The 27,216-nt window shown below is 48.3% G+C and overlaps 3 protein-coding genes across 3 annotated transcripts; 1 reads left to right on the top strand and 2 right to left on the bottom strand.

Annotated features, from left to right (window-relative positions):
* The first annotated feature begins 3,179 nt into the window (after positions 1 to 3,179).
* Positions 3,180 to 4,576, top strand: SFN (stratifin). The gene has a single exon (XM_011357677.2). It carries the CDS (start codon positions 3,293 to 3,295, stop codon positions 4,037 to 4,039), a length of 747 nt encoding a protein of 248 aa, XP_011355979.1. The 5' UTR covers positions 3,180 to 3,292; the 3' UTR covers positions 4,040 to 4,576.
* Positions 4,577 to 11,911: 7,335 nt separating this feature from the next.
* On the bottom strand, positions 11,912 to 20,844 carry GPN2 (GPN-loop GTPase 2). Its single transcript, XM_011357678.2, has 5 exons — positions 19,706 to 20,844; positions 18,974 to 19,130; positions 16,779 to 16,939; positions 15,567 to 15,697; positions 11,912 to 12,622 (listed from the first exon to the last, which is right to left on the bottom strand). The coding sequence occupies exons 1-5, from the start codon at positions 20,384 to 20,386 to the stop codon at positions 12,550 to 12,552; spliced, it is 1,203 nt and encodes a 400-aa protein (XP_011355980.2). The 5' UTR covers positions 20,387 to 20,844; the 3' UTR covers positions 11,912 to 12,549.
* Positions 20,485 to 26,950, bottom strand: GPATCH3 (G-patch domain containing 3). Its single transcript, XM_011357679.2, has 7 exons — positions 26,479 to 26,950; positions 24,754 to 25,181; positions 23,030 to 23,204; positions 22,628 to 22,687; positions 21,907 to 22,028; positions 21,660 to 21,787; positions 20,485 to 21,209 (listed from the first exon to the last, which is right to left on the bottom strand). Exons 1-7 carry the CDS (start codon positions 26,912 to 26,914, stop codon positions 20,993 to 20,995), a joined length of 1,566 nt encoding a protein of 521 aa, XP_011355981.1. The 5' UTR covers positions 26,915 to 26,950; the 3' UTR covers positions 20,485 to 20,992.
* Positions 26,951 to 27,216: the final 266 nt, after the last annotated feature.

Below are 27,216 nucleotides of genomic sequence, written 5' to 3' on the forward strand. Positions count from 1 at the left end.
CCAGTCTGTGGCCTATTGGGAACCGAGCCAACAGCAGGAAGTGAGCGGTGAGCGGCCGGCCAGCGAGCAAAGCTTCATCTGTATTTGCAGGCGCTCCCCAGCACTAGCATCATTGCCTCAGCTCCACCTCAGATCATTAGGCATTACATACTCAAGAGAGCATTGGTCCCTAGTGCCAAAAAGTTTGGGGACCGCTGGTCTATGGGACCAGAGGCCTTGAGCCTGCTGGTAGGATAGATGCTATACAGTGTTGGGAGATAGTAGGCAGGATGAGGAAAGCCCCTTTGGGCTGCAGCCCAGCTCCTGTCCTGCTGACTCAGGCACCTGACTGTGGAACTCTGTGCCCTGCCAGGACCTGCTGCCTCCTGCCTGCCTGTGCTCATAGACTTGGGAAATGGAGGCCTGGAGGCAAAGGGAGGTGGCTGAGACAGGAACTGAGTCAGAATCAACAGGCCAGAGCTGGCAGGAGATGTCAGGCAGCCTGGCTCCCAAATTCAGCAGGGGAGGGGGATGAATAAGGGACTTCCTTTCTCATGCCCAGGGCTGTGCTGAGGGCATGGAGCTTGCTGTGTGAACCATCACCAGGCCTCCTGGCTTGAGTGATAGAAAAGAGAACCTCTCTCTCTAGAGGCAGAAATAGCTCCAAAATTGCCAGGTCCTGCCTCTCAGGTTTCTGGTGTTCTGGGATCTCCAGCTTTCACCCCAGGACTTGGAAAGCCTGGGCTGGATAACTAGTACAAAGGAAGGTCCTTAAGGGCCTAGCACCTGCAATAGGCCAGAAGAATGTTCAAGATGAAAAGGGAGGAGGCAGTACTTTGAGAGCACATCTGACCGTTGCTCTGCGTTATTTCCCCTGCGGACACCCAGCTGGCAGGCCTTGATCTGGTCTTCGGCTGAAGCCTGGTGTGGGCCCTCCCTCATTTCATAGACCCTGGCTCTATGTTCATGCTGTGAATGTCTATGTTTATAATAAAGTTGGTTTGGTTTTTTTTTCACATGATAATAATGGTTACCATCCACTCTACTAAGTGCTTTCCATCATTTAATCTTCACAACAAGCCCCATTTTACACTTAGGAAAACTGAGGCTCACAGAGGTTAAGTCACTTGGCGAAGATCACAACTGCTTGTTAAGAATTGAACTCAGGTGATCTGACTCTAAAGATACTTGGCTATTCTGTCTCTCAGAAAAATAAAATACGCATTCATCATTGATAATTTGAAGAGGGATAGGAAAAGGAACATTAAAGTCTCACTACCTAAAATACTCTCTGTAAATTTGTATTTTAGTGCAGGGGTCCCCAAACTTTTTGGCCCTAGGGACTGGTGCTCCTATGAGAATCTAATGCCTGATGATCTGAGGTGGGGCTGAGGCAGTGATACTAGTGCTGGAGAGCAAACTGCAAATACAGATAAAGCTCTGCTCGCCGCTTACCTCTTGATGTGTGGCCCGATTCCTAATAAGCCACGGACCGGTACTGGTTCGTGGCTGGAGAGTTGGGGACCTGTTTTAGTGTATTTTCTTTCCATTATTTTCTGTGTCGGTGATCTGATTTGAGCAAAGCCTTCAGGATATCAAGCCTAAAATCCTTTCTACTTCCTTGGAAAACTTGTAGCAGCAGCCCAGACATGTCCCTACTCTTATAAGAGGCAGATCTCATCTTTGGGGCTTGAATTCTGGCCCGAGCTTCCCTCCAGAAGGGGAGGGTGGGTGTTCAGACACCAGAAGAACCTGGGGAGGGACAGGCCTATGAAATGGTCCTGGCTCCAGGATTAAGCTGGCAGGATCCCAGTGAGGGGAGCCCCACCCCTAAGCCCCATCTGAGCTTTAGCTAGGGGTAGGGCAGATAAGCAGGAACCCACCCAGGGGTCAGAGGTGGGGCCATGGGCAAAGGGAAGGGACCAGGAAACTTCTGAGAAGCAGGCTGAGGGAGGTAGCATTCAGCTGGGACTGCTGCCCCATAAAACAAAATGGTACGTGTCACCACTACCTCCTTTTTTCGGTCCTGTCTCTCTCCCCAGTTGCTAGCGTCCCCCCTGGGGAAAAAAAAACTGGGCTGAGCACCCAGGTGGCCTGCTTCCCAGCCGCTGACAGAGGGCGGGCTGAGTCAGGCAGGAAAGTGGTACAGCCAGCAAGCAAGAGGGCCCCCACCCTCTCTGAGCCCCACTGATACAAGATGGTAGGTGGCTTGGAGGGGGCCGGTGACCTGGTGTGGAGAGCCAGAGGCTAAGTCCTCAAACAAGTGGCAACAGGCCACCAACTTGAAAGGGAAAATTGCGCTGTGATGGGAAAGGTGTCCAACAAACCTACTGGGTGACTAATTACAGAGGCTGGGCTGGAGCATCAGAGGCCGCTCGTTAAACACCTCATTAAATGGTACCCTGAAAGCCGCCACCTGTGCCTTCTGGGAGCTCAGAGAGGACAGGACTCTGAGGGGGAGTGAGGACCAGGGGATGGAACTATTTCAGGTAGATGCCAAAAGAAGCCTGGATCTCACTTCTGGATCTCCCAGCCTGGAGCTCACAAACCAGAGGCCTCAATGGGACAGAAACCAAAGGAAATAGGATGCAGGGGACTAAGTAGCTGTGTGACTTTGAGCAAATCTCATCTTTCTCTGAGTCTTAATATTCCTATTTCTAAAGTGGGGTAGTAGTCACAGTCCTGCCCACCTCACAGAGACATAGTAGGGATTAAATTAGATCATAGATAAAAAGTTGCTTGGGAAACTCTACAGCCCTATCTAAACATAGATGATCTCACCTGAACCAAGGGGACAACATACCTGGCAGGATTAGGAACGCTATCTTCCTGCATCTGGCTTTAGGGAGTCTGCCTAGGCTGAGGCGGCCAGGTGACTAAAGCCATCCTTAGTCCCTGAAAGGACATCATGAAGGAGAATCTGATTTGAGAAACTGGGGCAGCTACCTAATTGGGGGCACCCACCTAATTGGGGCCACCCATGTAATAGAAGCCCTGAACAACAGGGGGCAGCCTGGAGCCTGGAAAAGTGCCTGTGCAGGTGGGGCCCACGCCCAGATTTCTCCGGCTGACTGTCCTGATGACTCACCCCATAGCCAGCCCTTTTACCTTTAAGGAAGAGCCGGAAAGGGTGTGGGGAGGAGAGGGAAGTAGGTTCTGGGCCTCAGTCCCGCCTCTTGCCCCTCCCTCCCCACCCTGCTCTGGGCCAGACCATCCAGCCAAAAGGCAGGCGGAAAGCAGGAGAGGCACAGAGTCCGGCATTGGTCCCGAGGCAGCCAGTTAGCCCATCGCCTGTCTGTCTGTCCCCAGAGCCATGGAGCGAGCCAGTCTGATCCAGAAGGCCAAGTTGGCAGAGCAGGCTGAACGCTATGAGGACATGGCAGCCTTCATGAAGAGCGCCGTGGAAAAGGGTGAGGAGCTGTCCTGTGAAGAGCGAAACCTGCTGTCAGTTGCCTACAAGAATGTGGTAGGTGGCCAGAGGGCTGCCTGGAGGGTCCTGTCCAGTATCGAGCAGAAAAGCAATGAGGAGGGCTCGGAGGAGAAGGGCCCGGAGGTGCAAGAGTACCGGGAGAAAGTGGAGACCGAGCTCCGGGGCGTGTGCGACACCGTGCTGGGCCTGCTGGACACCCACCTCATCAAGGAGGCCGGTGACGCCGAAAGCCGGGTCTTCTACCTGAAAATGAAGGGCGACTATTACCGCTACCTGGCTGAGGTGGCCACCGGTGACGACAAGAAGCGCATCATCGACTCAGCCCGGTCAGCCTACCAGGAAGCCATGGACATCAGCAAGAAGGAGATGCCACCCACCAACCCCATCCGCCTGGGCCTGGCCCTGAACTTTTCTGTCTTCCACTATGAGATTGCCAACAGCCCTGAGGAAGCCATCTCACTGGCCAAGACCACCTTTGAGGAGGCCATGGCTGACCTGCACACCCTCAGCGAGGACTCCTACAAAGATAGCACCCTCATCATGCAGCTGCTGCGAGACAACCTGACGCTGTGGACGGCCGACAACGCTGGGGAAGAGGGGGGCGAGGCGCCCGAGGAGCCCCAGAGCTGAGCTACACCTGCTACCCTCCCTGCCCTGTCCTGCCTTCTCCAGTCCCCCACCCCCAGCAGAGAGGACTGGTACGGGGTGGGAGGCCCAACCCTTCTCTCCGAATGCTCTGTCCCAGCTCAGAGAGGCTCCACAGAGAGGGACCAGCAGAGCCGAAGCCTCTTGGAGCCAGAGGATCCCACTCTTCCTGCAGCTGTCGGGTGCTCCTAACCACTGGTCATCCCACCCAACCCTGCTCTCTGCATCCCCTCCTTAAGACCCGACCAGAGAATAGGGCCACTTCTTCTGCCCTCTTAACTCCCTCCTGCCCCTGCTGCCTTTGGATCTTAGGAATTGAGGAGTGTCCCACCCTTGAAGCTGAGAACCGGATGGTGTGGCAGAGGCTGGAGATGAGTGCGTGCGTGCGTGCGTGCGTGCGTGTGTGTATGTGTGTGTGTAAGAAAGAGAGAGAGAGAGTTGATCAAGACCCAGGATGAGAGGGAAAGCATGCCTGCTGGGTGTGACCATATATCCTCCCAATAAAATTTCCCTGTGACACTCCTCCTGTCTTTTCCAGTTATTGGTGGAGGGCTGGGACTGGGATTGGTGTATGATTTACACAAAGCCTGACTTTGGACCTCTGATTTAGGGCCCAGGCCTCCCATGGGGCTGGCTTGGTGACTTGCAGGCAAGACTTTGGGGCTGGTAACTTCAGGTGAGAGGCTGGAGGTTCAACTCTCTCCATCAGGGCGGCATCAAACAAACTGGTCTGGCCTCAGGCGGGTCAGACCGTGAGCACAAAGGCGGCTCTGAGTCTCCTCTGAGGAGCTCAGATCTGCGGGGACAGGAAACCAGTGAAGTCTCAGGTGTGAGGTGTGAGGACAGGGCCGCATGGATATGCTGTAGTGAGCAGCACTGAGCACCCCCGATTTGAAAGCGGGGAATAGTTCCATCAGGTGCTCAGATCTGAGAGGCGGGAAGTACAATCTGGGGAAGGGAGTGTGACGCCGCCATTAAAAGTCCTGCTCTGAGGAGGAGGACGCCCCGCAGCGTTCGCGGATCGGGATAAAATGAAACGGGCGAGCTGGGTGGGAAGGGCCTCTGGGAGTGGAGGCCGGTCCTGGTCAGCCGAGACCATCGCCTAGGTTTCCAGCTGCAACACTCCCGGTGCCTCACTGCATCCCACTTTCACAGCCCGCGCGGAAGGCGGGCCCGAGGTCGATATTGTCCAATCGCGGGACGGGGCTGCTCTGGGTACCGCCCCCTGGTCCCGACTGACCAATGGGGTAGTGAGCGGCGGTCCCGCGCGGCGTGTCTTCCCGACGCCCTCCCGGCACGGCAATTAAGGCGACGCGAAGAGGGACTGAGGGCCTCCGGCTGCCCGCCGAGCGCCAGGGGCGGTGCTTTACGGGTTTCATTTAGACAAGTTGCCACCTGCCGGGCCTGAAAAGCTAGGCATCCTCAGAGCAGCGGGACGGGGCGGTGCGGAAAAGCAGTCCCCTCCCTTTGAGTCATCTCCTTAACCTGCGGTGCCTGGCGGGCAGGGCGGCTGAGAAAAGGCCACCAAGGCGTCCTCACTACATGCCAGAGTCTAGGCAGCCCTGAATTGGCTTGGAGTGTGTCCTTGATTTGGTCGTGCGACCTTAGAAAAGCCATTATACCTCCGTGGACCTCAGTTTCCTCTTCTTTATCAGAAGGAGCTTGGACTAAAGGCTCTAACGAAAACCATGAAGAATCTGGGTTCTGGAGACATACTGCCAGGGTTTGTTTCTGAGCTTGCCTTGGCTAAGATTCTTTTGGTTACTTTTGTATCCTTATTATAAAGTGGAGATTAAAAAATAGTACCTTCTTCTTTAGAGTTGCTATGAAGTTTGAGAAAATAAATGCACGTAAAGTAGCCCATTATACATGTTAGTCATTATTAATCCTAGCACGAATAGTCGATTTATCCAGTGTTTCTATGCCAAAAGCAGAATCATCAGTCAGGCCCAGTCCCAAGGAGTAAGCTTTATTGCCAAAGCTGGCCTCCGTGCTCACTAGGCCATCTGAGAATGCAGGCCTCACATTAAGTGGTCACTCCTCTGCCTGGCAAGATTGAGGGAACACAGTCCAGCCTCATCAGGTTCCCCAGAGGCCAAGTTTGGCCACACCTATGGGACGCTAAACTGAAAGGCTTTTATCAGAGCTAGTAATTCTACAGGGGAAGTTGGCAAGGCCACTCCAATGCCATCTGGGTCCCGTGTTTTCTCCCCTTCTTTCCTGGGAATGTGTTGGGTTTCAAGGTTCCAAACCAGGCAGAGACTCAGCTAGGGCAAGTGACTCCCCCTCAGCTATGGAATGACCCGGTTTCGCTTACCAGACAGGTCTGATGAGTTTCTCTTAATGGGGTAGGTCCTGGGAAAGAAACTTTTCTTTCCTCTCAGCTTCTGAGTTTGCCTACTCCCTCTATACCATTCAAGGTTGCCCTATATGGGAAAATAAGTGGGCTGCCCTAAGGTAGTTTGTGGGTATTGAAGGATTTCAAAAGTATATGCTGTGGATTGGAATATTATCAAATCAGTTGGCTAGATGTAAGCTGGCTTAGGCACCAGCTTCTGACAAGGAGGGTCTCAGACCGTTTTATCTTTGACGTTTTTTTTTTTTTTAAATCTCTATAAAGCTTTCTTACTGTTTCCCAGGGAGATGTTTCAGTGAACATTTCTTGCCATCTTTTCCTGGCCTAGATTTGCCATTTAAAAATTTTCAGTCCTACTGCTAATGGGAACAGTGTTACTTTTGGAATGATGAAATGTTCTGGATTTAAACTGTGGTGATATTTTCACAACTTTGTGAATATATAAAAAATGCTGAACTGTACACTTTAAAAGGATGAATTTTATGGTATGTGAATTATATCTCAGTTTAAAATATTAGTTCTAGAGGGCAAAGCAGGTAAGAGTGCCAGGTTCTGCTGGAAATTTCATGGTGGCTTTCCCATTGTCCTCTCCACCTGAGCACATTCTTTTAACCTTTTCCAAATTTCAAAGCCTATCTTTAGGTCAATAGGTGACTAGCCACCTTCCTTTTCCCTTAAACATATATACAGAGTTTTGGATATGTGCTATCTATTCTACCAACTCCTTTCATTTATATAGGTACATTTATTCAGTTATGATTTTATATCTACTTGATTCTACCTCTGGGTTTGTAGCTATGTCCTGGGTTTATTTCTTATCTCCCCAGAGAGCTCCCTAAAAATAGTAACTTTGTCCCATCATTCTTCTTTTCTTTCCACACTGTCTCTGGCAAAGCTTTGTGTACAGGAAAGGTGCTCAGAACTTAGTTTAAAACCATCCTTCCAAATGTCTGGAAATCAGGTTTTGTGCTAGGTCTTCTGTTGTGGAAATGGAAATACAGCTGATTCTGAGAGGAGGCAGGGCTGTCTAGACAGACTGGGCTCACAGAGATTTAAATAATCCCAGCCCTCTCATTTCTGTACTTTCAGAGTATCCCCAGGGCTTGCAAAGATTTTCTAGAGATGGCATCTACTCTTCTCTCATATGTAATTACTTAAGAGAGCAAAGCCCAAATTGGCTCTAGTGGATCCACAGGCGTAGGTGATGGAGGGCGAGGGATGAGGGTCGAGGTGTCTTCCCAGGTACTAGGTACCCTAGGGAGACTAAGGCATTAGAGTCAGACAGGCCACTGTGGCTTCTTCTAGAAAGGCAAGATACTCCTTTGCATATACACATCCAATGTCCAAATGTCTGGTGCCTTTTCGGGAAAACCTGATTTCAAGATGTTTGCATCAAGATTGTTCATCTGACCAACAATGCCCCACTCCTGCTTCTTCCTAGAGGAGAGAATACCATAATATGACTGCTATGTGCCAGGCATACCTTAATCCTCACAGCAATATATATTATCATCTTCGTTTTGCATATGAAGGGACTGAGGCTCAGAACAGCTAAATAACCTAATACCAAGGTTATATAACTTCTTATGTGCTTGGGGAGTGGAGTAGGTCTGACTCTAAGGCCCATGATTTTTAAACTACAACAGCTGTTCTCAAGTTGTGTTCAGAAGGTTCCCTGGAAGCTGCCACAGGGCGGAGGCCAGTGGTCAAGGTTTCCTGTTTCCACACATGTTGGCTGAAAAAGCCACATGTGTCTGTTTTGGATATTGGAGTTACATGAGTTAAAAATAAGATTGCAAAGAACCACATTATGTTATGCTGACCTGCTTCTACTTTGGATTTTCTAAGAATCAAGAAAATCTTACTCTATTCTCAATCTAATGGCACCCCAGGGCCCAGCAGAAAGGAATTGTCTTAAATGAGAAAAAATTGTGTAGTGGACCAATTTCCTGGCTCATTCACCAAGTTAAGGTTTTCTTAACCTGGTTATATCCTTTGTGCCTTTTCAATTCTTCGCCCTGTTCACAGGGTCTCCCTATACCCCCATTCCTGCTCCTCTCTGACCACCCCTCCCCCACTCCCACCTACCTACTGAGTCAGGAGCCAGGAATGTCTGTGGGGGCAGCAGACAGGTATGTCATACTGGGGGTGTCAGAGGCTGATTCATCTCTCATCTCCACCCAATCTTCTCCTTACTGCTCTCTGGGAAAGTTAACTCTTTTGAGATAAAAGAGAGAGATCCCAGACTCTGAAGAGAGTCTTCAATTTGTGGTTAGGTATAGTACTTAATAAGATCATGATATTGAATAAATATTTGTTGAGAAGGAAGGAAGGAAAAGGAGGAAAACATATTCCTCCCCATGTCTTTTTTTTTTTTTTATTTTTTTTTTTTTTTTAATGCCTACAAGGGCCTGGTATTCCAAGGTGGTCTCCCATCCAAGTACTAACCAAGCCTGACCCTGCTTAGCTTCTGAGATCAGCCGAGATTGGGCACATTCAAGGTGGCATGGCAGTAGACTCCCCCCCAATTTCTTCCTCCAGAGTAGTTAACCTGTAATTTTCTTGTCTTATGGTAAAGGGGACTGATTTTTAACTCAGAATAGATTGTGTGATCGCCGGTATGTATTATGAGTTGGGAGAAATCATGTCCCAATGTCCCTTCTGTGCAGTTTCTATGGTTCCACAGAGCAATGTGGAAGCTCCAGAATATATAGAAAGTGTGAAGGGAGCTGTATTTGTACAGCAAGAATACTGCTTGTGATTTTGTTGATTGGGGATGGCTTTGAAGAAGCCTTTCATCTCCCTCCTCGACTGCGTCAGTGTTTTGGATGGGGAAAAAAATGAAAACTTTGTTATGTATTCTAGTCTAGAGCATTTTTATCAATACTCACCTTTTTTTCATCTTAGTTGGGCTCTAAATCCTGCAATGGGTTGTAAATGAGACTTATGGCTTCCCCTGTCCTCAGCAGGCCTGATGCTGTTGAGATACGTGCTAATTTGGGACTCTTCCTTCTAAAGGGGACGGAAAGAGGAGAGGGCAGCTCAGACTAGCCTGGGTAAGGGCTCAATGATCAGGGGAAAGAGAGAAGAAAAGGGAAGGGACAGGAAGGTGGCTACTCAGCTTGCTAGAGGGTTTCCCTCCAGGAGGCGGGGGGCAGTTGGGCCTCCGCTCTGCTTTCAAAAACAGGGTGGGCCTTGGTAATGCTGAGATGGGTCTGAAGTCACTCTCCTCCGCTACTCAGGAGCCTTGAGAAAGGACAGAGAATATCCTAGACCGAACTTCCCCTAGACCTTAATGAAGTCAGGCTTCCTAGTCTCAGCCAACTAGGAGTGAGCATTTCGCTAATTCAGAAACAGCTGAGAGCAGACTGACTATGCTTCAGCTCTGTGGACTTTAGGGTGTCACCCTTGCTCTTAAGCTTGATAAGTTACAAACACTATCTTCCAATTGCTGGGGTCCCCAATTCAGAGCCAGGAAATGCATCTATCCTAATGTCAGTGGTTAATGGAAATGACCAAGAAAGTCCCTTCTAAGGTACTCAAAGAGGGTTTCCTCCCTCTAGAAGTTGTTCACAATTTGCCATGTGAGGTCTGGAGGAGAGGAGAACTTTCAGACAGTATCTGTGAGATGTAGAGTGGTGCTTTTCGGTAAAGCATTTTGGCAATGTGAACCCAGAACCTGCAAAACATCAGCCATTTCATTCCTATGATTCTGTAGTAAGTTAAGTCAGAGACTTAGACACATATTTTGGTACAAAGATGTTAATCATGGCACTACTTACAACAGTAAAAAATTGGCAATGACTTAGAGGCTAACCATGGGAGTCTGGATAGGTAAACAATGTCATAGCCATACCAGAGAATATTATCATGTAAACATTAAGAAGGTCTTTATATATCTTTAATTACATGAAAGTGTTAACTAAAAAAAGGTTAGAAAGCAATTACATTATCTCACTTATACAAATGCTATGTAACTATCCCTCTGCATGTATAAAAAAATACACAAAATATATAAATAGAAAATTTATTGTAATTATATTTTTCTGTTATGAGATTGAGTCTAATTCTATTTTTAATCAGGAAATTGAAAAAAAAAAATCTTAAAGGTGGTTGCCATATCCCACCCATGCTGGAGGATGCTCTTTCTCCTCCCTTTTGCATTTCACAAGAACAGACCTGGAACCCAGACGTCTCTTCTTTTCTGCATTGTGTTGTCCCCTCCGAAATGATGACAATCATTCTGCTGTCATTGGGAGGTTTACAAACTTAATTTACTAGAGGAGAAACGCCCGTGCTGTCACTCCAAGGCCTATAAATGAAGTTTTGGATTATTTCCATCCTTCTCCACTCTGTGACTGCAGAGAATTAAAGCTGAGGGTGCTTGGATATGAACCCACAAAGTTCTATATGACAACTTATTTGCAACTGGTTTGCTTTAGTGAAGAGCTGAAGCCTCGGTGATGGGGTAAGCTTGAAAACCCATGACCATGGCTACTGGTATGGGTTTTAAAAACACAGTCCCATCCTCATGTCCTAACTGATGAGAGATTTGTCCAGCAGCCTGGGCGTCTGGATTTCTGGGCTCCAGGCCCTACACGTGACTCACAGCCAGCCCCAGGCTGGCCTCAGTTTCCCTGGCTTGCTATGTTGATACTCCCCACCTACTTTGCAGGGTGTTAATAGGAGTGAGGTGCTTTGAACTCCTCAGATGAAAGAGGCTGGGGAAGCAGCATCCAATTATTATCCCCTCTAAGGTCAGGCGTGGGAGCAGAGGTTGGCTGCTTCATACTGTTCCAGCCACAGGAGCCTCCTCAAAACCCATCTCTGTTCTGGCTGCCCAAACTGGAAGCAAAGCTCAGTCATCGCCATATCAATGCCTATTCAGAATAGATTTTCCTAAACTGAAATTCAACTGCTCAAACCATCAGTGTCCTATCTTCCCCTTGATGATTCAGTAATGCTCTACAGGTGTCTATTCTTCTGACTGGCTACAAAAAAGAAAAAAAAATCCTGTGGATACTGTCTGTGACTTTTCAGCATTAAGTACTCACGATTAAGAAGTCAGCAAAGTGGACTATGAGAGAACCAAGCTGACCGAAGTTCAAATTTATCTGTTTCCTCACTGTAAAGTTAGAGCCTCTTGAGAGTCCCCCATCTTGTCTGTATCTCTAGGAGATGCTGTGTGAACCACATGAGAACCATGTGTGCAAAAGCACTTGATAAAATACCAAGTCCTTCATGTGTGTTAACAGGACAGAGTGTCTGCAAATAAGACTTCTGGCACAACTGCTATCTGTTCCCTTGTGCAGTCGAGCTACAACTGCAAAAATAAGCCTGGGATGCCACCTATTGGTTGAAAATATGAAATACATTCAACCAGCTGCAAAAAGAGCAAAGGAAGCAAACACCAATATTTCCATCTTCAAACATTTTCTTAATTTTTGCCACGCCCCTCATGTCACATTATATACATTTTTCTTTAAACAACTCACGTCATATGAAGAACATTTTAAAGTCCTTTTAATCACTACTATAAATGGAAAACTAGTTAGCACTTGCTAAAAATAGAATGAAACTGAAATAAATACAATGAAAATGTTAAGATCTAGCTAAAAAGTGTTACCTGTGAAAGCTCAAGCTTAAGGATCACTGTTAAAACTGAAGATTAACAAAAGTACATGATCGGGGAATGAGTGTCAAGCCTCTAGAATGATCCTGTGCTTCGGGGGAAACACTGCCCTGTATGGAGAAACAGAACTCAGTTCTGAGAGAGGGTGACATTGCCTTATTCTACCCCTAGCTCCCTGGATGTTGAAGAAAATTTGAAAGCCACAAAAGGTAGAAAAAAAACTTGTATTGTTGCACATTCCACCATAACCTGAGTGAGGCCGTGCTGAATTCCTGGTGGCAATGCCCAGAGCTCATGAATGTTGAGGTACTCTGCTTGTTGTGGGTGCTCTGCTTGGCGCCATGTCTGGTTTTTGGCCAGAAGTCTTTTGCAGGACTGAGTGTCCCCTTGCCAGCCTCCCAGCCAGACCTGCATCTGCAGCTTGTTGAGCTGTCCACTGCTCGCTGGGAGCTACAGCTTTCCCCAGCACTGAGTTATGCCTCTTGTTCGCCAGAGCCCAGTTTGTTGCTACAGCTTCATAGTTTCCTGCTCCACTGAATGGTCTGAGGGTGCCAGGTACTTCTCCTGGATGCCCAGGGTGCTGAGGGATGGTGTGTCAAGGCTGAAAGCAAAGGCAAGAATAGGGAACTGGTCTGGGTGGAATCTGACCTCTACTGATGCTTGCCCTCCATCTGGCAGATTCCTTCCATCTCTCTCCCTTCCTCATAATTATAGCTTCGGGCAACAGAGACCAAATGGGTCTGAGAAGCCCCTCAAAGCATCCAGACCCAAATGCTCCTATATTTACCAATTTCCCACAAATGCTCCTATATTCACCAATTCCTCATTGCTGAGGCTCAAAGGACCAGAGAGTGCTAGTTCTGTGTTACGACACATGCTCAGAGCCAGACCACAATGGTTTAAATCTTGGTTCTGCCGCTTCCCTTTTCTCATCTGTAAAATGAGTTATTATGAAGATCAAACGAGATAATAAATACAAAGTGCCTGGCATGGCACCTGGCACAGTAGGTACTTAAGAAATATTTGTGACATCTCTTTTTCTGCCAAGGGAGTGAACTCACAGGAGCTCAAAGAAAACGGCAAATTTCTGCTTGAGCCACAGGGTGCCTTCTACCTCCCTCTGGGACAGCAGAATAAAAATCAGATTCACAAAGGGAAAGACAATGACACCGCTGATGGAACCTGTGAGGTTTGGCCTGAGGTCTGGGTCTGGGAGGTTGACCACGGCTACGCTGGCCACCGTGGCTGTTCTAATTCTAGTGTCAGTAACTGCAATTCTACAACCAGAGAGACTGAGGTTTGAACTATTCTTCCAACACATGCTGAGTGAGGGACCTTGGACCTGTCATTCTGAGATCCAATCGCCTCACCTATGAAAGGGGACTGAATAAGAATTAAATGATATCCTGCAAATGGAGTATGTAGCCCATCAAATAATATTATTTTGAGTTCTTTCTTTACCATCTTATGGATCCATCCATCCATCCAAATTCATTTCACCCTAGTCTACGACCATGCCACCCTGAATGTGCCCGATTTCATCTGATCTCGAAAGCTAAGCAGGGTCGGGCCCAGTTAGTACTTCGATGGGGAGACCACTTAGGAATACTATGTGCACCAGGCATTAAAAAAAAATAAATCCATCTCACCCCTACACAAATTGACTCTGAACTGGTGCCCTTTCCTCTCCACTCTTCCTCAGGAGGTATGACTTATTCCTGTAAAAGTTGGCCCTGAGGATTACTCAGGATCAGTGGAATCCATCTTTCTTGACTTGGAATAATCTCAAACCTGCCTTGTGTCTGGCCTGAAGCCCACGTTCCTGAGCAAGGCACCTGAAACCCTGCATTCTCTCTGTCCATCTGCCTGGCCCTAACATGGCTCCCCGACCAGAAGCCCTGTTTTGCCCACAAATCAGGCCATTCTACTTGCAACCCTCCAGACATGTCTCAACCTTGTACAGACTGTTCTCTTTGCCTTGAGCTCCCTTTCCCTCTCAACTGGCCTGGCTAATCCTCACTTTGAGATACTGTAACTCAAGTGGCACTACATCCATGAAGCTTTCTTCACCTACTCATTTCTCAGCAGAGCTGACTTTTCCCTTCTTTGTATCAATCCCTAATTATCTTATATAGAGTGAAGCTGAACCTGAAGGAGATTAAGGTGGTGGCCAGAATCTAAAGTCAGCACAAATGAATATGGTTATTAAAAATACTCTTAAAATTCCTTAAATCATTTATTAAATATAGTATATGTGGTTTTGTGAATAGAATCTTGTATAAAATGTATAAATGCATAAAATAATGTACAGTGTACAAAATATCACAGCACTATTGAAAGTGCCCTTCCCGTTTTTTGCTGACAACATGCAGTTGAGTTTGCCAACATTTTATCTGCATATGTGAGGCAGCTCCTCAGTCCCTTCTTCAGATACCGCACAGTCTACTACCATCATTGATAGACTCATCTGTTTCTCTGTGAGCTTTGTTTCCCATGTGTGAAAGAGCCTACACAGATCATTAAGTGTTAGCTGGAACTACTTTCTTCTCTCCCCAAGGACTCTGGAGTGCCCCTTCTCCAGCATCCTGTAGATGCCAAATCTGAAACCAGCCTAGAGGGCTTGGACTTCCCTGTCCTGCCTCACCTGAAGCCTCTGTGACCCGAGAGACACCCATATGTGACCCTAGCCCCATCCCCACTGGTCCAGTTCCAAAGGTCTCTCAGACAGCTGATTGTCCGGGGACCCTCTCAAACAAACCTGCCGGCTCCCATCCCTTCCAGATACGTGACAAACCTTCCTCTTCCTTTCCTTGCTTCAGTGACCAGCACGACCACCCATACCACTGTCTAAGCCAGAATCTGGGTGTCTAAATTCTGCTCCAACTCCAACTATCCCATAACCATGTAGTCACCAAGTCTGGTAGTCTATCTCCTTAATATTTTTCCAAACCACACCCTTCTTTCTATTCTCAGTACTAATATTTCAACTCTTTTCATCTAGAGACTGAAAAAACCTCTCCTGCCCCCAATCACACCCCTTAAATACATTTTCCACACTTAGTGGGGCTTTTCAAAAATGTGCATCTGATCATGTCACACCCTGCTCAACAATACTATGCTGGTTCCCACTGCTCACCCATGAGCTAAAGTCCATAGACCTTAGCAAAGCACTCAAGCCCTCCATCACCAGCACAGCCTACCTCCCCTGCACCTCTGCATACCCCTTCACAGTCAAGACACCAGGCAAAGTGAACTCCTCGCATCTTTCCCAAATGACCAATGACCTTTCATCCCTGGGCCTCTGTATTTGTTGCTCCTTCTGATCAATATCCTCCCTTGCCATTGAGTACAACCAACTCTGAAGTCTTCTAAGGGACCAGCTTTTGCACATGAAAGACAGTCAGTCACCAAGGAGCCCAACTGGTCAACACAAAATCAGTCATTTACAAGGGTACATCTAGCCACTCCTGAGCCCCATGTCTCCCCCTCCTGGCTGTGGCTGAGAGGCTAGAGAACAAGGATACGAGGAGAAATGGAAGTCAGCTCCCATTGCAGCAGACATCATGGCTTCCAGGCTTCGTTGCTCTTGGACTCCAAAGCAGTAACCATTGGCTTTATCCACAGCCTGTAGGACCCGCTGGATACTCTCTTTGTCCTGGGTGGAGAGGAGAGAAACAACTCTGTGAGTAAACAGGTATGCATAATTGAGGTTGTACCAAACTGCTTACAAAACGCCCCCTCAATCTTGCCTCATGAAGCCTCTGTACATGCAGCTTCCCTGGCCTGGAGTACTTCTACATGTTCCCAGAGGCCTGGCTACATCCCATCTTTCCTGACCAACCCACCTAGATTAGAATAGACCCTAATAAGCTCCTCTATGAATACCCATGGTCCCCGGGGTTTATCCTTATTGTAGGTCTGCTTCTACCATCTTACTATTAATAAGTTACTAATTCAACTGCCTCCCCTACTTCACAGTGTACCCCTTGAGGTCAGCGACTCATCTGTTGAGGTATCCCCAGTGTCTGGCACAGTACTTAGCTAACAGTAGGCACCCAATAAATATGCATGTAACCTATTTGTTCATCCACAGAAAAGTAATAAGAATAGTTCATATATCACATGATGGGAAGGAGGGATCAAAATAATGCATTATAGTTTTAACACAATGCCTAGCATAGAAAGCTTTCAATAAGTGGTAGTTGTTATGATTACTATTCTATGGTTCACATCTCCTCATTTTAGAGAAAAAAAAGTATGGCATTAAACAGAGAAGAGACAAGTTCACTCAAGTCCAAGCATTGCAGAAAGAAATCGGTGTCTCCCAGGTTATCTTTGCAAGGTGAGAGGCACAGGGGTTGGGTACTACTTTGCCTATCACACAAAATCAAGAAGCAGTTGCCCACCTTGAAGGAGTCTTGAGACTTGACCCTGGCCTTGGTCAAGTCTCTTGCTGGTGACTTTCTGACCTCATCCGTGCTCACACTGAGGAAGGAACATGTGTAGAGAGAACCTAACTACATAGAATAGATAGAGCCAACGTTTGGTCCACTCTCTTTAATGGAGTTCTGCCCACCAGAGCCCCTGGTCCCAAAACCAAGGGGACAAAATGATAGTCGGACTTAAGACAAAGACCATTGTTTGAGTCCTCGAAGCCTCCTGTACCTTGGCTTGGTGAGAACCCAGGCACTGTCAGAGCCTATAGCTAAGGGAAGAGGCCTCTTAGTCCCAGGTACCTGGATATTGAGAGGAATGAAGGAGACCAGGCTGTAGTCTTCAATGAGCTGCACCAGTTTCTCATTGAGCTGACGGTAGTGGCGGAAAAAAGGGTCAGAAGCCAGGTGGTCGAGCAAATAGGAGAGGTCCAGGACCTCTGTGTAGTAGTCCAAGTTAAAGGCTAAGGAGAGAAAGAGCTAAGGTTCAGGAGCAGCTGGCATCAGGCTAAAGCCCTGAGGATAGGGACCATATTTTCTTTCTTTCTTCCTTTGCTGTCATTCATTCATTCATTCATTTATTCAACAATGGCATTGAAATGAAGTTACTAAGAAGGAAATACTTGGTTTCACCAGTTGGCTCTGTCATTTACTATGTGGACAGGTACCCATCTCATGGGGCTGCTGTGAGGATTAAATGCTATAACCTCAGTGTCTGGTACAGAGAAGTGCTTGATCAATGGTGGTACCCACTAGAGTGCTTGGTCCTCTCTCATGAAACTCAGTCAGTAGTGCTCCCAGGTCTCGGCACATACGCTGTAAGGACTCTAGCAGGGTGGCCTCTGGGTAAATCACTTTCTCTTTCTGGGCTAGTTCCTTCTTAATGTAAAATGAGGAGACCAGACTAGATGACTCGGAGGCCCCTGACTCAGTTCTATGACTACAAACTTCCCACTAAGAGAAGGAAAGTGGGCCTCCCTGCACTGTCCATTTCAGCCTGGAAAACTCAAGCAATTGGGCTACTCAGCAGATCTAACCCAAAGTGAGGCAAGGGAATCACGCCATCAGAGATCGATCAACTCATTCCCTACACTGTGCCTCCCATGTTCTAATCAGCTCTAATTAGAAACTGACACTTTTGTACCTGAAGGAAGAATGGATATTCCAACTTCTTGGATTGCTTGATAGATATGTTTCTCAATGAGAATTAAGAAACTGGAGCCAGGTACACTTGGGTTTAGATTTCATCTCAGCTACCATACTAGCTGTGTGATTAACCTTGGGCTATTCACGTAAAGTCTCTTGGCCTCAACTGCCTCATCTGGTTTGCACATTAGTGAGGATGACTGTCAAAAGTCAGAGCTAGAAAGATCCAACCATTCAGGCTGGAGGCTGTGAAAGGGGAGAAGAGCTTGGGAGGACTGCATTATCTGGGCATATGTAAGATGGGGCTTCTAGGCTTGCGGAGAGAGGGACCAGGACTCTGGGCCCCTCCATGACCTGACTAGCAGCCAGTCGGCCTCCCTGGACATGACCCCTACACATCGCTGTCCTAACAACTTCGCTTCCTGCTCACTGCTGGTCCCTTCGGTTGTTCTTCTCTAGGTTCCTTTGTGGTTGGAGATACTATTTAGGGAAACTGATGCCCCCAGATCAGTAGATCACTAATTTTGCAGGAAAGAAATGTTGGCCATAGCGTCCTTATGCAACTGAGGTCCTTCTCCCTCAGTCCTCCCTACCTTGACAAATGGCTCCTTTACCTGTTCACTGGCTCAGTCAGTAACCTGAGCATCATCCTTAATTCCTCTGTCTCCACGTCTAGTCCACAAAGAAATCCTATTTCTTGAGCAAGTTTTGAATCTATTTCCCATTTCCACTACCACTGCCTGGGCTGCTGTTAAAATCTCCTAAAGGAGCTCTGTTTTCATTCTTTTCCCTTTCAATTCATTCTTCACAAAGCAGCCAGAATCTTTTCAGTTCATGCTACTCCCTTGCTTAATATTCATGGCTGTGTTTCCTGTGTACAGGTTCTGGGCCCTGCCTACTTCTCTGACTTCATTTCCTACCACTCTTCCCCTGACCACTATCTCAGCTACACGCCCTGCTCCCTGCCCCTACCATTTTCCTTGAACAATAAAGCTCTTTCCTGCCAAAGAGCCTTTACCCCTACTCGTCCCTCTTCCTAATAGTTCTCCTTTGGCTGGCTCCTCACCACTCTGGTCTCAGCTCAGATGGCACTGCTTACTCCTCACTCACTGTCCCATTATTTGGTTTTAATTCCTTCATAATACATATTACCATCTGTAGCTCCCTTGTCCCCCAAACCCAGAAGAGTATCTGGCACAAAATAAATGGGCAGGGGTCAGGACACCTGACTGTGGCAATGATCACCAAGCCATGAATGGCCCCTGGAGGCACCTTCCTGCAGCTGAGATCTCTGCTTCACTCCGGCTCAGCCGCTGCCCTACACCTTGCCTACCCAGAACAGGAGCTCTTACCCAGCTTCCCATAGTGCTCAATGAGATCCATCTTGGAGAGGAGGTTGACATGGGGCAGCTCTATGTGCAGCATGGTGGCCAGGGAGGTACACAGAACTGAAATGAACTTGGCTGGGTCTGTGCAGTAGTGAGAATCTACCAGGTGGACAGCAGTCAGCTGGGAGGGGAGAAAGAGACAGGGTGAGAGTGGTCTGGGGAGGCAGGGAACATTCCATCAGGGCTATGTCTCCCCCTTCAGACTGGGGACTCGGGAGGACAGAGTTCAAGCCTTCCCCAATAGGCTCCTCCTTTCCTCCTTCTGTTTCATTCTAAGAGCCACACTCATCTCCTCCTCCCAGAAGATATGGGCGTTTTCTTACAAGATACCTCGCACTGAGCCTCCCAGTGGGCAACTGGTTCAATTCTCACTGCATCTGACTCTTTCACTTACTTTTGCCCGCCCCCCCAACTCACAACAACAATCTCTATGCCACTTTCCACATAACTCTTTCCATACTTCCAATAATCCCAAATTGGGCACTAAAACACTCAGTTTACATATGAGAAAACTGAGCTTCAGAGAGATAAACTGACTTACTTAGGACCAAAAAGCCAGTCAGTGGCAGGACCAGAATTAAAAATCGCACGTTATACTCGGCCCCTACATCGCTGTGTGACATGGGGGTGTGGCATGCCCCCCCCCCGTCTCAGTTCCTCCATTTACAAAATGGGCCTGCTCGACCCAAGACGCACCCTGAGATCCCACTGTGCCATCTGGGAGAAGATGCTGCGCAGGGCACCATGGTGCGTGCAGAGCTCAACTTGGCCTGGGCAGTCGAAAAGGAAGTAATGGCCACGGAGTGAATCAAGCTTGGCACGCAGCCAGTCCAGGTTGGCCTCCAGGTACTCCATGCAGTAGAGTAGGCCGCCGTTGGGGCCCAGGCACAGCGCGTCCATCACGTCGCTCAGCCCCACCAGCTCGCCCACGTCCACAGCGCACTCGTACGGAAGCCCCTCATTGGCCGGGTCCAGGTTCACTACCGCCACACGCCGGCCTAGCGAGCGCAGGAACTCACTCATACCCAGGCAGTACGTGGTCTTCCCCGAGCCCGGCGGGCCGATCACTGCCTGCCCAAAGGCCGTGGTCGGAGCGGCGCCCGCCATGGGAAGCACGCGATCCCGTATGCAGCAGGTAAGCTCTGCAGGGAAACAGGGCGGGCAAGCACGCCTGAGACGAAAGCCGAGGGCGACAGAATCCCCGACGTAAACTTCGTGGAGGGTCGGCGGTGATGCCCGGGGTCGCCTAAGGAATAATAGCAAGGAACCGAGTAATGCAAGAGGAGTAATCGTCTCGGCACTGGCCGGATCAACACCTACTTCCGGACGACGACGGAAACTGCCGTCGCGGAAGTTCCGCCTTCTCGGTGACGACATAGCTTCGCGCCGAGGGGAGTGGCTGTGTGCCGCTTTTCAACCCCAGCGAAGGAAACGTTTTCCTCCGACCTTCCTCCAGGCTCAAATCAGAAGAGAAATCCGATCATAAACTTCTTTATTTTCCCATTCCCAGAGCACCTCCCACAGATTCTCCGCTGCCTGGTCCCAGGATGGTCCCTGGTCCCAAGGAGGATAGAGGCGGTGGAGGGCCCGTCCCAAGACCGTCTCTCCTGAGCACCACAAATCCTCTCCTCTTCCAGCTCTCTGGCTTTCATGATGACAAGGAACGCTGTTCTGATAACCTCAGTCAATCCAGCTTTTCAGGGTACTGGGATAGGCAACAGGAGCAAGCCCAAAGAGGGACCCAGGGTTAGGCGACCAAAGAGAAGAGGTCATCAAGCCCTAATATAGAAGGGCAGGGTAGGGGCTTTTTGTAAAAATGCCCTTGAGGTAGAGATCCAGAAGGCAAGTTCTGAACAAAGCACCCTGAACAAGCCCCGCAGATTGCTACTCCCAGACTTCTGTTTTGGTGGGAGATAAGGCCAGGGCAGAGGGCTGCCACTGTGCAGTTACGAGTGATCTTGACTAAGGAAGCCCCTGAACCTGTCACTCAGGCTCGCTGGAGCTGTCCAAGGCACAGCTGGAACCCCTCACAAAGGTCATATTTGTCCGAAACTTCATGCTGGTGGGTGGCTGGCTGCGGAGCAGTGACTCCCCCTGGTCCTGGGGTAGGGGCTCATCATAGATGGTGGAGATGAGTCCCAAACCAGTTCCACGGGGCCTCTTCAGTTGCCCAAATGGCTGTAGCTTCTCTCCATGGTACCTGAATTAAAAAAGGGTCTCTCAGTGAGAAGGCTGGTCTCTCTCAAACCCCAGTAAAAAGGGTTGGGAAGGGACAGGGAAGTAGCTACTACAAATCTGGTTTATTCTAAAGACAAGAGCCTCTAAATCTGGATCTTTGCTCTCCAGCCCCCTTTTCTGTCCATCAACCTTGCCAGCAACTAGAGGTCTCACATATTGCTTTCATTTTAAATAGTACACAAAGTTTAGAACAACTGTCACTACTCTGACTTACTTATAGTCACTTCCTAATGGCAATCAGGTCCAAATTCCTAAGACTAAATATCCAGACTTACTTTTTCTTTCTAACTCTGCTTTAAAGTTCATTCCTAGAAGTCCCCAGCACCCATCCCAAAACCGGAGGGAAGAAGGAACCAGGGTACAGCTGAAAGGCTCACTTGCGCTCCCAGGAAAGTTCCTCAGCTATACTCACCCCAATCCATGCTTGCATCTAGGGTGCTGGCCATCACTATCCAGGGCCTCAGGCACCCCTGAGCACTGGCTGCCCAGACCCTGGCCCTCAGCCCAGCCCTGCTGCTCCATCACCTTCCGTCCAATGCCCTGCAGAGGGAAAGGAGAAGACTCAAGAGATGGGGCTCTTAAGTGGGAGAGGGAAGGGAGAAGGGAAGCAATGGAGATAGAGAAGGAAAAGGAGTCAATGGACTGGGCACAGTGCTCACCTTGGTGTGGCGCTCAAAGGTGCCCACCTGGCGTTCGATCACAGAGCCATTCTCCTGACCATCACGGAGTCTCTGTTCCAGACGCATTTGGACAGAGTCTCGGGCATCCTTGTCTCCACCATCTGAGGAAGCAGAGCCCAGTTTGCAGAGGGGGTCTTTCTCAGCAGGAGGAGGAACAATCAGGTTTCTAGGACTTCCTCACAAGATTTATGTATTCATCTTTATGGTGTTTTATTACTTTATTATTCTCTCATTAGACTAGAAGCTTGCCAAGAGTAGGAACCATGGCTCTCCTATCTTACAGATGAGGAAATTGTGGTACAGAGAAAGCATAGACCCAATAAGAGAGAATTAGAACCCAGGTCTTCACCTTTCCATCACCACTCCAGTTCATTTTTGACTCTACAGTATAAATTTTTAACCAGAGCCTGAGCTCCTGATCCTCCCACTTGATCAGGGCCTGCCCATCAGACCAGAGCTCCCTAAGGGCTGTCCCCACGTGTCCTTGCTCCACAAAGAAAGGAAAAAGGCTCTGCCTACAACCAGCACTTGATGTGCTCAACTAGAGATGTCTTAAGAGAGGAAACCTCTCAGTGAGCTACCCCAAGGGAACTGGTGTCCTGTCTCAGCCTCTGCTAAGCAGGTCGGATAAAGTGTCACTGCAAGGCCAAGGCACCAGTTTAACCTCCCAGCACTGCAACCCCTGGCCCAGTACCAGTACCTCTGTCGTAGTACACACTCATGTCCACATCCCAGTCATCAGCTGTCTGTTCATCAAAGTCTGCAGATAAAAGAGCATCAAGCAAAGTAAGGCAAGGATTCTCAGTTCTGTTGAGAGTTAAATCTAGACTTAGACATATGTTCTAGAACTTGGGGCTTTGGTTTGTAGTTTTAAATCTCTCCTCTGGGAGGATCATTCAGAATGTGCAGGAGGTCTTTTCTATCCACTCCACTGATTTCCTCACCTCTAAAAAGGATGACTGGTCTCTCATAAACAGTCAAGGTAAGCCACTTCCCTAGCCCTTCATTTGGGCCCACTACCAGGGAATCCACCCTGTGGAATAGAGAGCCCTGAGCAAATGCAGCAGGGATCACTCCCGCCCTTGTCTGGTTCCAGCATTACCTCCTTCTTCCTCCTGCCAGAATTGGGCATCAGTGTAGAACACCAGGCCGGAGCCACCCTTCTCCCACTTGAGCTCGATCTCCTCCTCAAAGAGCCGCTCAGCAGTACGCTCCTGTCTGGTCACGTCCTCATGTAGCGCTTCATGTCGCTCCCACTCCTCACCCCGGTCATCATCCTGGAAGAAGGTGGGGAGCGGAGACCTGCTTGTCTAGCTTCCTGACCTTATGCCCACAAGGAGGGCAGCTCAGGACACAAAAGGCCTGTGAGATGGGCCCACAGCATCATTGCTCCAAATTTTTTTGAGATACAACACATATTAGGCCCTTGAGGCCTTGACCAACACATCTCTCCATCCTATTTCTCAACATACTTGCTCCTTCCCCTGACGGGCCTGACTCACTCATATTTCTGTGCTTTTGGTCATATCGTTCCCTTTGCCTGAAATATCTGACCTCCTCTCTCAGCACCTTTTCTTCACTTGAGTAAATCCTCATCCCTCAAGTTCTACAGCCTCCATGGAGCCACCCACACTGAGGCCCAAATCACTATCACTGGTCTCTGAAATTGTCAGTGCTAAACAGTACATACTATTTAGGCCTTTGGACATGATGTCACAAAGGAAGAAAGGATAAGAACTAATACCTATTGTCTACTGTGTGTCAGGCCCTTTCACATAACTTCATTCCTTTAATCACCCCAACAACCCTATGAGGTTAAGTACCATTATCCTCATTCTACAGATGAGGAAACCTGAGTTCAGGGGAGTAAAGTGATTTGCCCAAGATAGTACACCAAGAGAGTAGCAGAGCTGGCATTCAACCTAGCTCACCACAACATACGGCTGTTCCAGATGCTGGTTCTCTCCAGGGAGATTGAAGGCTCTTTTGAGGGCAGGAAATGGATCTTAGAATATCTTTGGAATCCTGTGCTAGCCCCTGTGTTTACAACTGCTTGACTGGACTTGTAGAATGATAGGATGACTCCTGCCTTGAAATCTGGGAGGCCCCTGTCCCAGTTAAATTCCATGAAGTTTCAGGAATCACTGCTGCAGAGCAGGTGCTGGAGAAAAGTTAAGACAGTACCACACAAGGCGGTGTTCCAGATTTGTTAGCAACTGTGCACTTGGAGTTTTAAAGAAATAGGTAAATTATTTTTAACCCAGAGTGTGTATTAAAGAAAGAAAAAAAAGTTCCCAGCAAATTATAACTCTCCAGATTTTATGGATGCATAACCAAGTTTAGAGAAAGAAGTAGAAAAATTGTGTATTTCACTGATAAAATCAGAGTGGAGGCTAGTGTTCAATCCAGACTCAAGGTCAGAAAATAGAGGTGACTTTTCAGCCACATAATAAAAGCACATGGAGGTTAGACAAGCAGTGAAGGAGACTGGGTTCACATCCCAGCTCTGCCTCTACTTCCTTAGATGATCTTATCTCTTGGTTGTAGATTTTCATTTATGAAAAGGACCCTCCTACAGTCCTTCTGAGGAAATGAAAAAGAAGATCCCTGTGAGACTCTTCTTATAAGAGTTTTGGCCCCTCTCCCCAAAGAAATGCATATTTGCACATGTAAATACAGTTTTACCTTCAATGTGAGGGAGTTCTGACTCTTTGGAACCCTTCCGAGGACCCCGGGTTTAGAACTCTTGTAATGTACAATTGAAGAGTGGTATTATTAATGCCTTGGTCTCCCCTCTAAGCTGCCAGCATGGCTCACTGTACTCACGTCATCTGAGTGTGACTCTTCTTCCTCCTCTTCTTCTTCCCCTTCCTCCTTGGGCTTGCCACAGGGGCTGTCTGGTACATCCATCAGGCAGGTTCCCTGGGGTATTTCCTCACCCTCGGCCGTGTACACAAGCTCTTCCTGCTCCACGGTCTCTGCATCCTCATACTTGAAGGGCACATTGCCGTAGCGCCGGGAAGAGCCTGTCTTGGGGAACTGGAGCTGAAGCTGGGTGATGATCCGAGGGGGCAGGCGGCAGGCCCGGATCAACTCCAAAAAGACTTGCAGTGGAGTCCCGACATTTCCATTGGGCATCAGCACCGGTGGGTTCAGCTCTGGCAGTTGCCTCAGGTCGGCCAAAGTGAAAGCTTCACTCTTAGCCTTCCGACTCTGTAGTTCCTTTCGGGTCTTGAAGGGAAATGAGCCCAAACCTTGGGAAGCAGGGAGAAGAAAGGTTCTTGAAAACTAGAAGCCTCCAGCAACACTTGAGCCAGAAATTGGTCCAGGTTTAAATCCTTTAGCCTAAAGCAATTGCTCCCTTTCAAACTTCTCCAGAATCTCTTCCTCTGTTCCCTGACCAGAACCACCTAGTAATTTCATGCCATTTCTTATCACCTCACCTGAGTACACAAGTTTCTTCCAGATATGGTTCCTGTTAACCTTCTGATTCTCAACTACCACCAGTTCTCACCCCCTGCACACACTCACAGCATGTGCTCCAGCCACATCTAACAATTTGACTTGCCCTGAAAATTTCATGGGCTTTTTTACATCTTTGTCTGCAAATGTCATTTACTTTGAATACCATTTTTTCCTACAAACTCCTGTTTATCTTTCAAGATCCAGATGAAAAGCCACATTTCCTGATCCCTCTAGGAAATTGGTTTCTCCCTCCTCAGTCCTCTCACAGCACTTGGTGATAAACAGCATAGGCTCTAGAGTAAAATGCCTAGGTTTGTATTGTGACCCTGCTACCTACTAGCTCTGTAACCATGGGCAAGTAACATAATACTGCACCCTTCAGTTTCTTCATCTATAAAATGGTTAACAATGGCTCCCATCTATTGGATTATTGTAGGGAGTCAATAAGAAAATGAAAGGCTTAGAACAGTGCCTAGTAAGTACCCAGGAAGTGCTCAGTAAATGTTAACAATTAGAATGGCATAATATTTATGACAGTTATCCCTTTACAAATCTGTCTTCTCAGGATTCGGAGCACACAGTGTGTCCAAATGTTCTCAGCATACCAACTATAGTCACACTAGGTCTAGAAATAGAAGCTAGATTTTGGTGAATGAATGAATTAGAGGGCGCTGCACTGTGTTTCCTGTTCCCCATCCAAAGGGTTTCCCACGGAAATGGAAGCTGTCCAAAGAAACCGTCTCTTCATTTGCATCTTGCCAAGAGAGGACTGAGTAGAGAGCAACGAAGAGAGCACAATAAATAAGATTAGAAATCTGATTTCCTTTTTATCCTTCTGGGTTAGTGCAAAATCAATCCCTCGATAGAGAAAACGGTCTCAAAGAGGGCATAAATTGGAAAATGGAAGATCATCCTGACATACTTTCCAGGTTTTGTTCCTGTTTTTTTTGCAAGTTGAGCCCGAAGCTCTGTCCAGAAATGACCTATACTCCTAAAGAATCGTAACCAGAGAATGATTTATCCTCTTCACCCTTCAGGAAAGGTGCTTCTGCTGCAGGCCCAGCCTATTATCTTTCCCAACCGTACCTGATGCCTCAGTAGGTAGCCGAAGTCTGCGGATGAGACAACGACCGGGCAACCAAGTCCCCTGAGAATCCAGCCACCGGCGGCCCGAGTACATGCGAACCAGCCTCTGGGCTTGAGCCGCGCCTTGTACCGAGATGACGCAGCAGCAGGTACGGGTCTGGGTGGGAGCAGAATCCCGAGTGGAAAGAGTGCGGGCATCGGTGACTGAAGTCTGGGCGAAAACCTGGCTGACAGGAGTTAGGGCAGAGTCGGGAGCAGCCTGGGAAGGGGACCGCTCAGGACGATGCCGGTAGTGAAAACAGAGGAAGCCACAGCCGCGTTGTTCCCGGAACTGGCTAAAGTAGCTCCGTAAGTGGGCCGAGCGCAACTCCGAGGGGATACCGCTTACTATTAAGTAAACTGTCGCCTCTTCCTCCGTCTCGCTGGGCACCGCCATCTTGGATTGTCACATGATAGGCTGGAACCAAGTCTCGCGAGAACACGTTAGTGGCGCGGAGGCTCTGTGTCACAGTATTGCGTAATTCGTGGTCAGTCCGCTGGGGCTGTGGATGTGGAATCAGGGCATTGGGAGGTCCCGGGGAAATCATACAGATCCCTTTCTCGCAGAGAGAAGCCGGCGATGATGGAAAAACGCACCTTAAGAAATGGAGTTACAGAGTTGTTTCATAAACTCTAAATGAAGATCAAGTTAGAAGCCTGCAAGAAGCGCAATTTTTAAGATTTTTAGTTGTTGAGGAT

The sequence above is a fragment of the Pteropus vampyrus genome, unplaced genomic scaffold, assembly GCF_000151845.1.
Source record: "Pteropus vampyrus isolate Shadow unplaced genomic scaffold, Pvam_2.0 Scaffold36, whole genome shotgun sequence".
Classification (NCBI taxonomy): domain Eukaryota; kingdom Metazoa; phylum Chordata; class Mammalia; order Chiroptera; family Pteropodidae; genus Pteropus; species Pteropus vampyrus.

Coding starts and splice junctions, on each gene's coding strand:
- SFN (XM_011357677.2), top strand. CDS start 3,293: ATGGAGCGAGCCAGTCTGATCCAGAAGGCCAAGTTGGCAGAGCAGGCT.
- GPN2 (XM_011357678.2), bottom strand. CDS start 20,386: ATGTCGTCACCGAGAAGGCGGAACTTCCGCGACGGCAGTTTCCGTCGT. Junction 15,698..16,778: donor TCATTCCTCTCAATATCCAG/GTACCTGGGACT, acceptor CTCTCCACCCAG/GACAAAGAGAGTATCCAGCG. Junction 12,623..15,566: donor GCTGACTTCCATTTCTCCTC/GTATCCTTGTTC, acceptor ACCATCCCTCAG/CACCCTGGGCATCCAGGAGA.
- GPATCH3 (XM_011357679.2), bottom strand. CDS start 26,914: ATGGCGGTGCCCAGCGAGACGGAGGAAGAGGCGACAGTTTACTTAATA. Junction 25,182..26,478: donor GCTACCTACTGAGGCATCAG/GTACGGTTGGGA, acceptor CTGCTTCCCAAG/GTTTGGGCTCATTTCCCTTC. Junction 21,210..21,659: donor AGATGCAAGCATGGATTGGG/GTGAGTATAGCT, acceptor TTTTTAATTCAG/GTACCATGGAGAGAAGCTAC.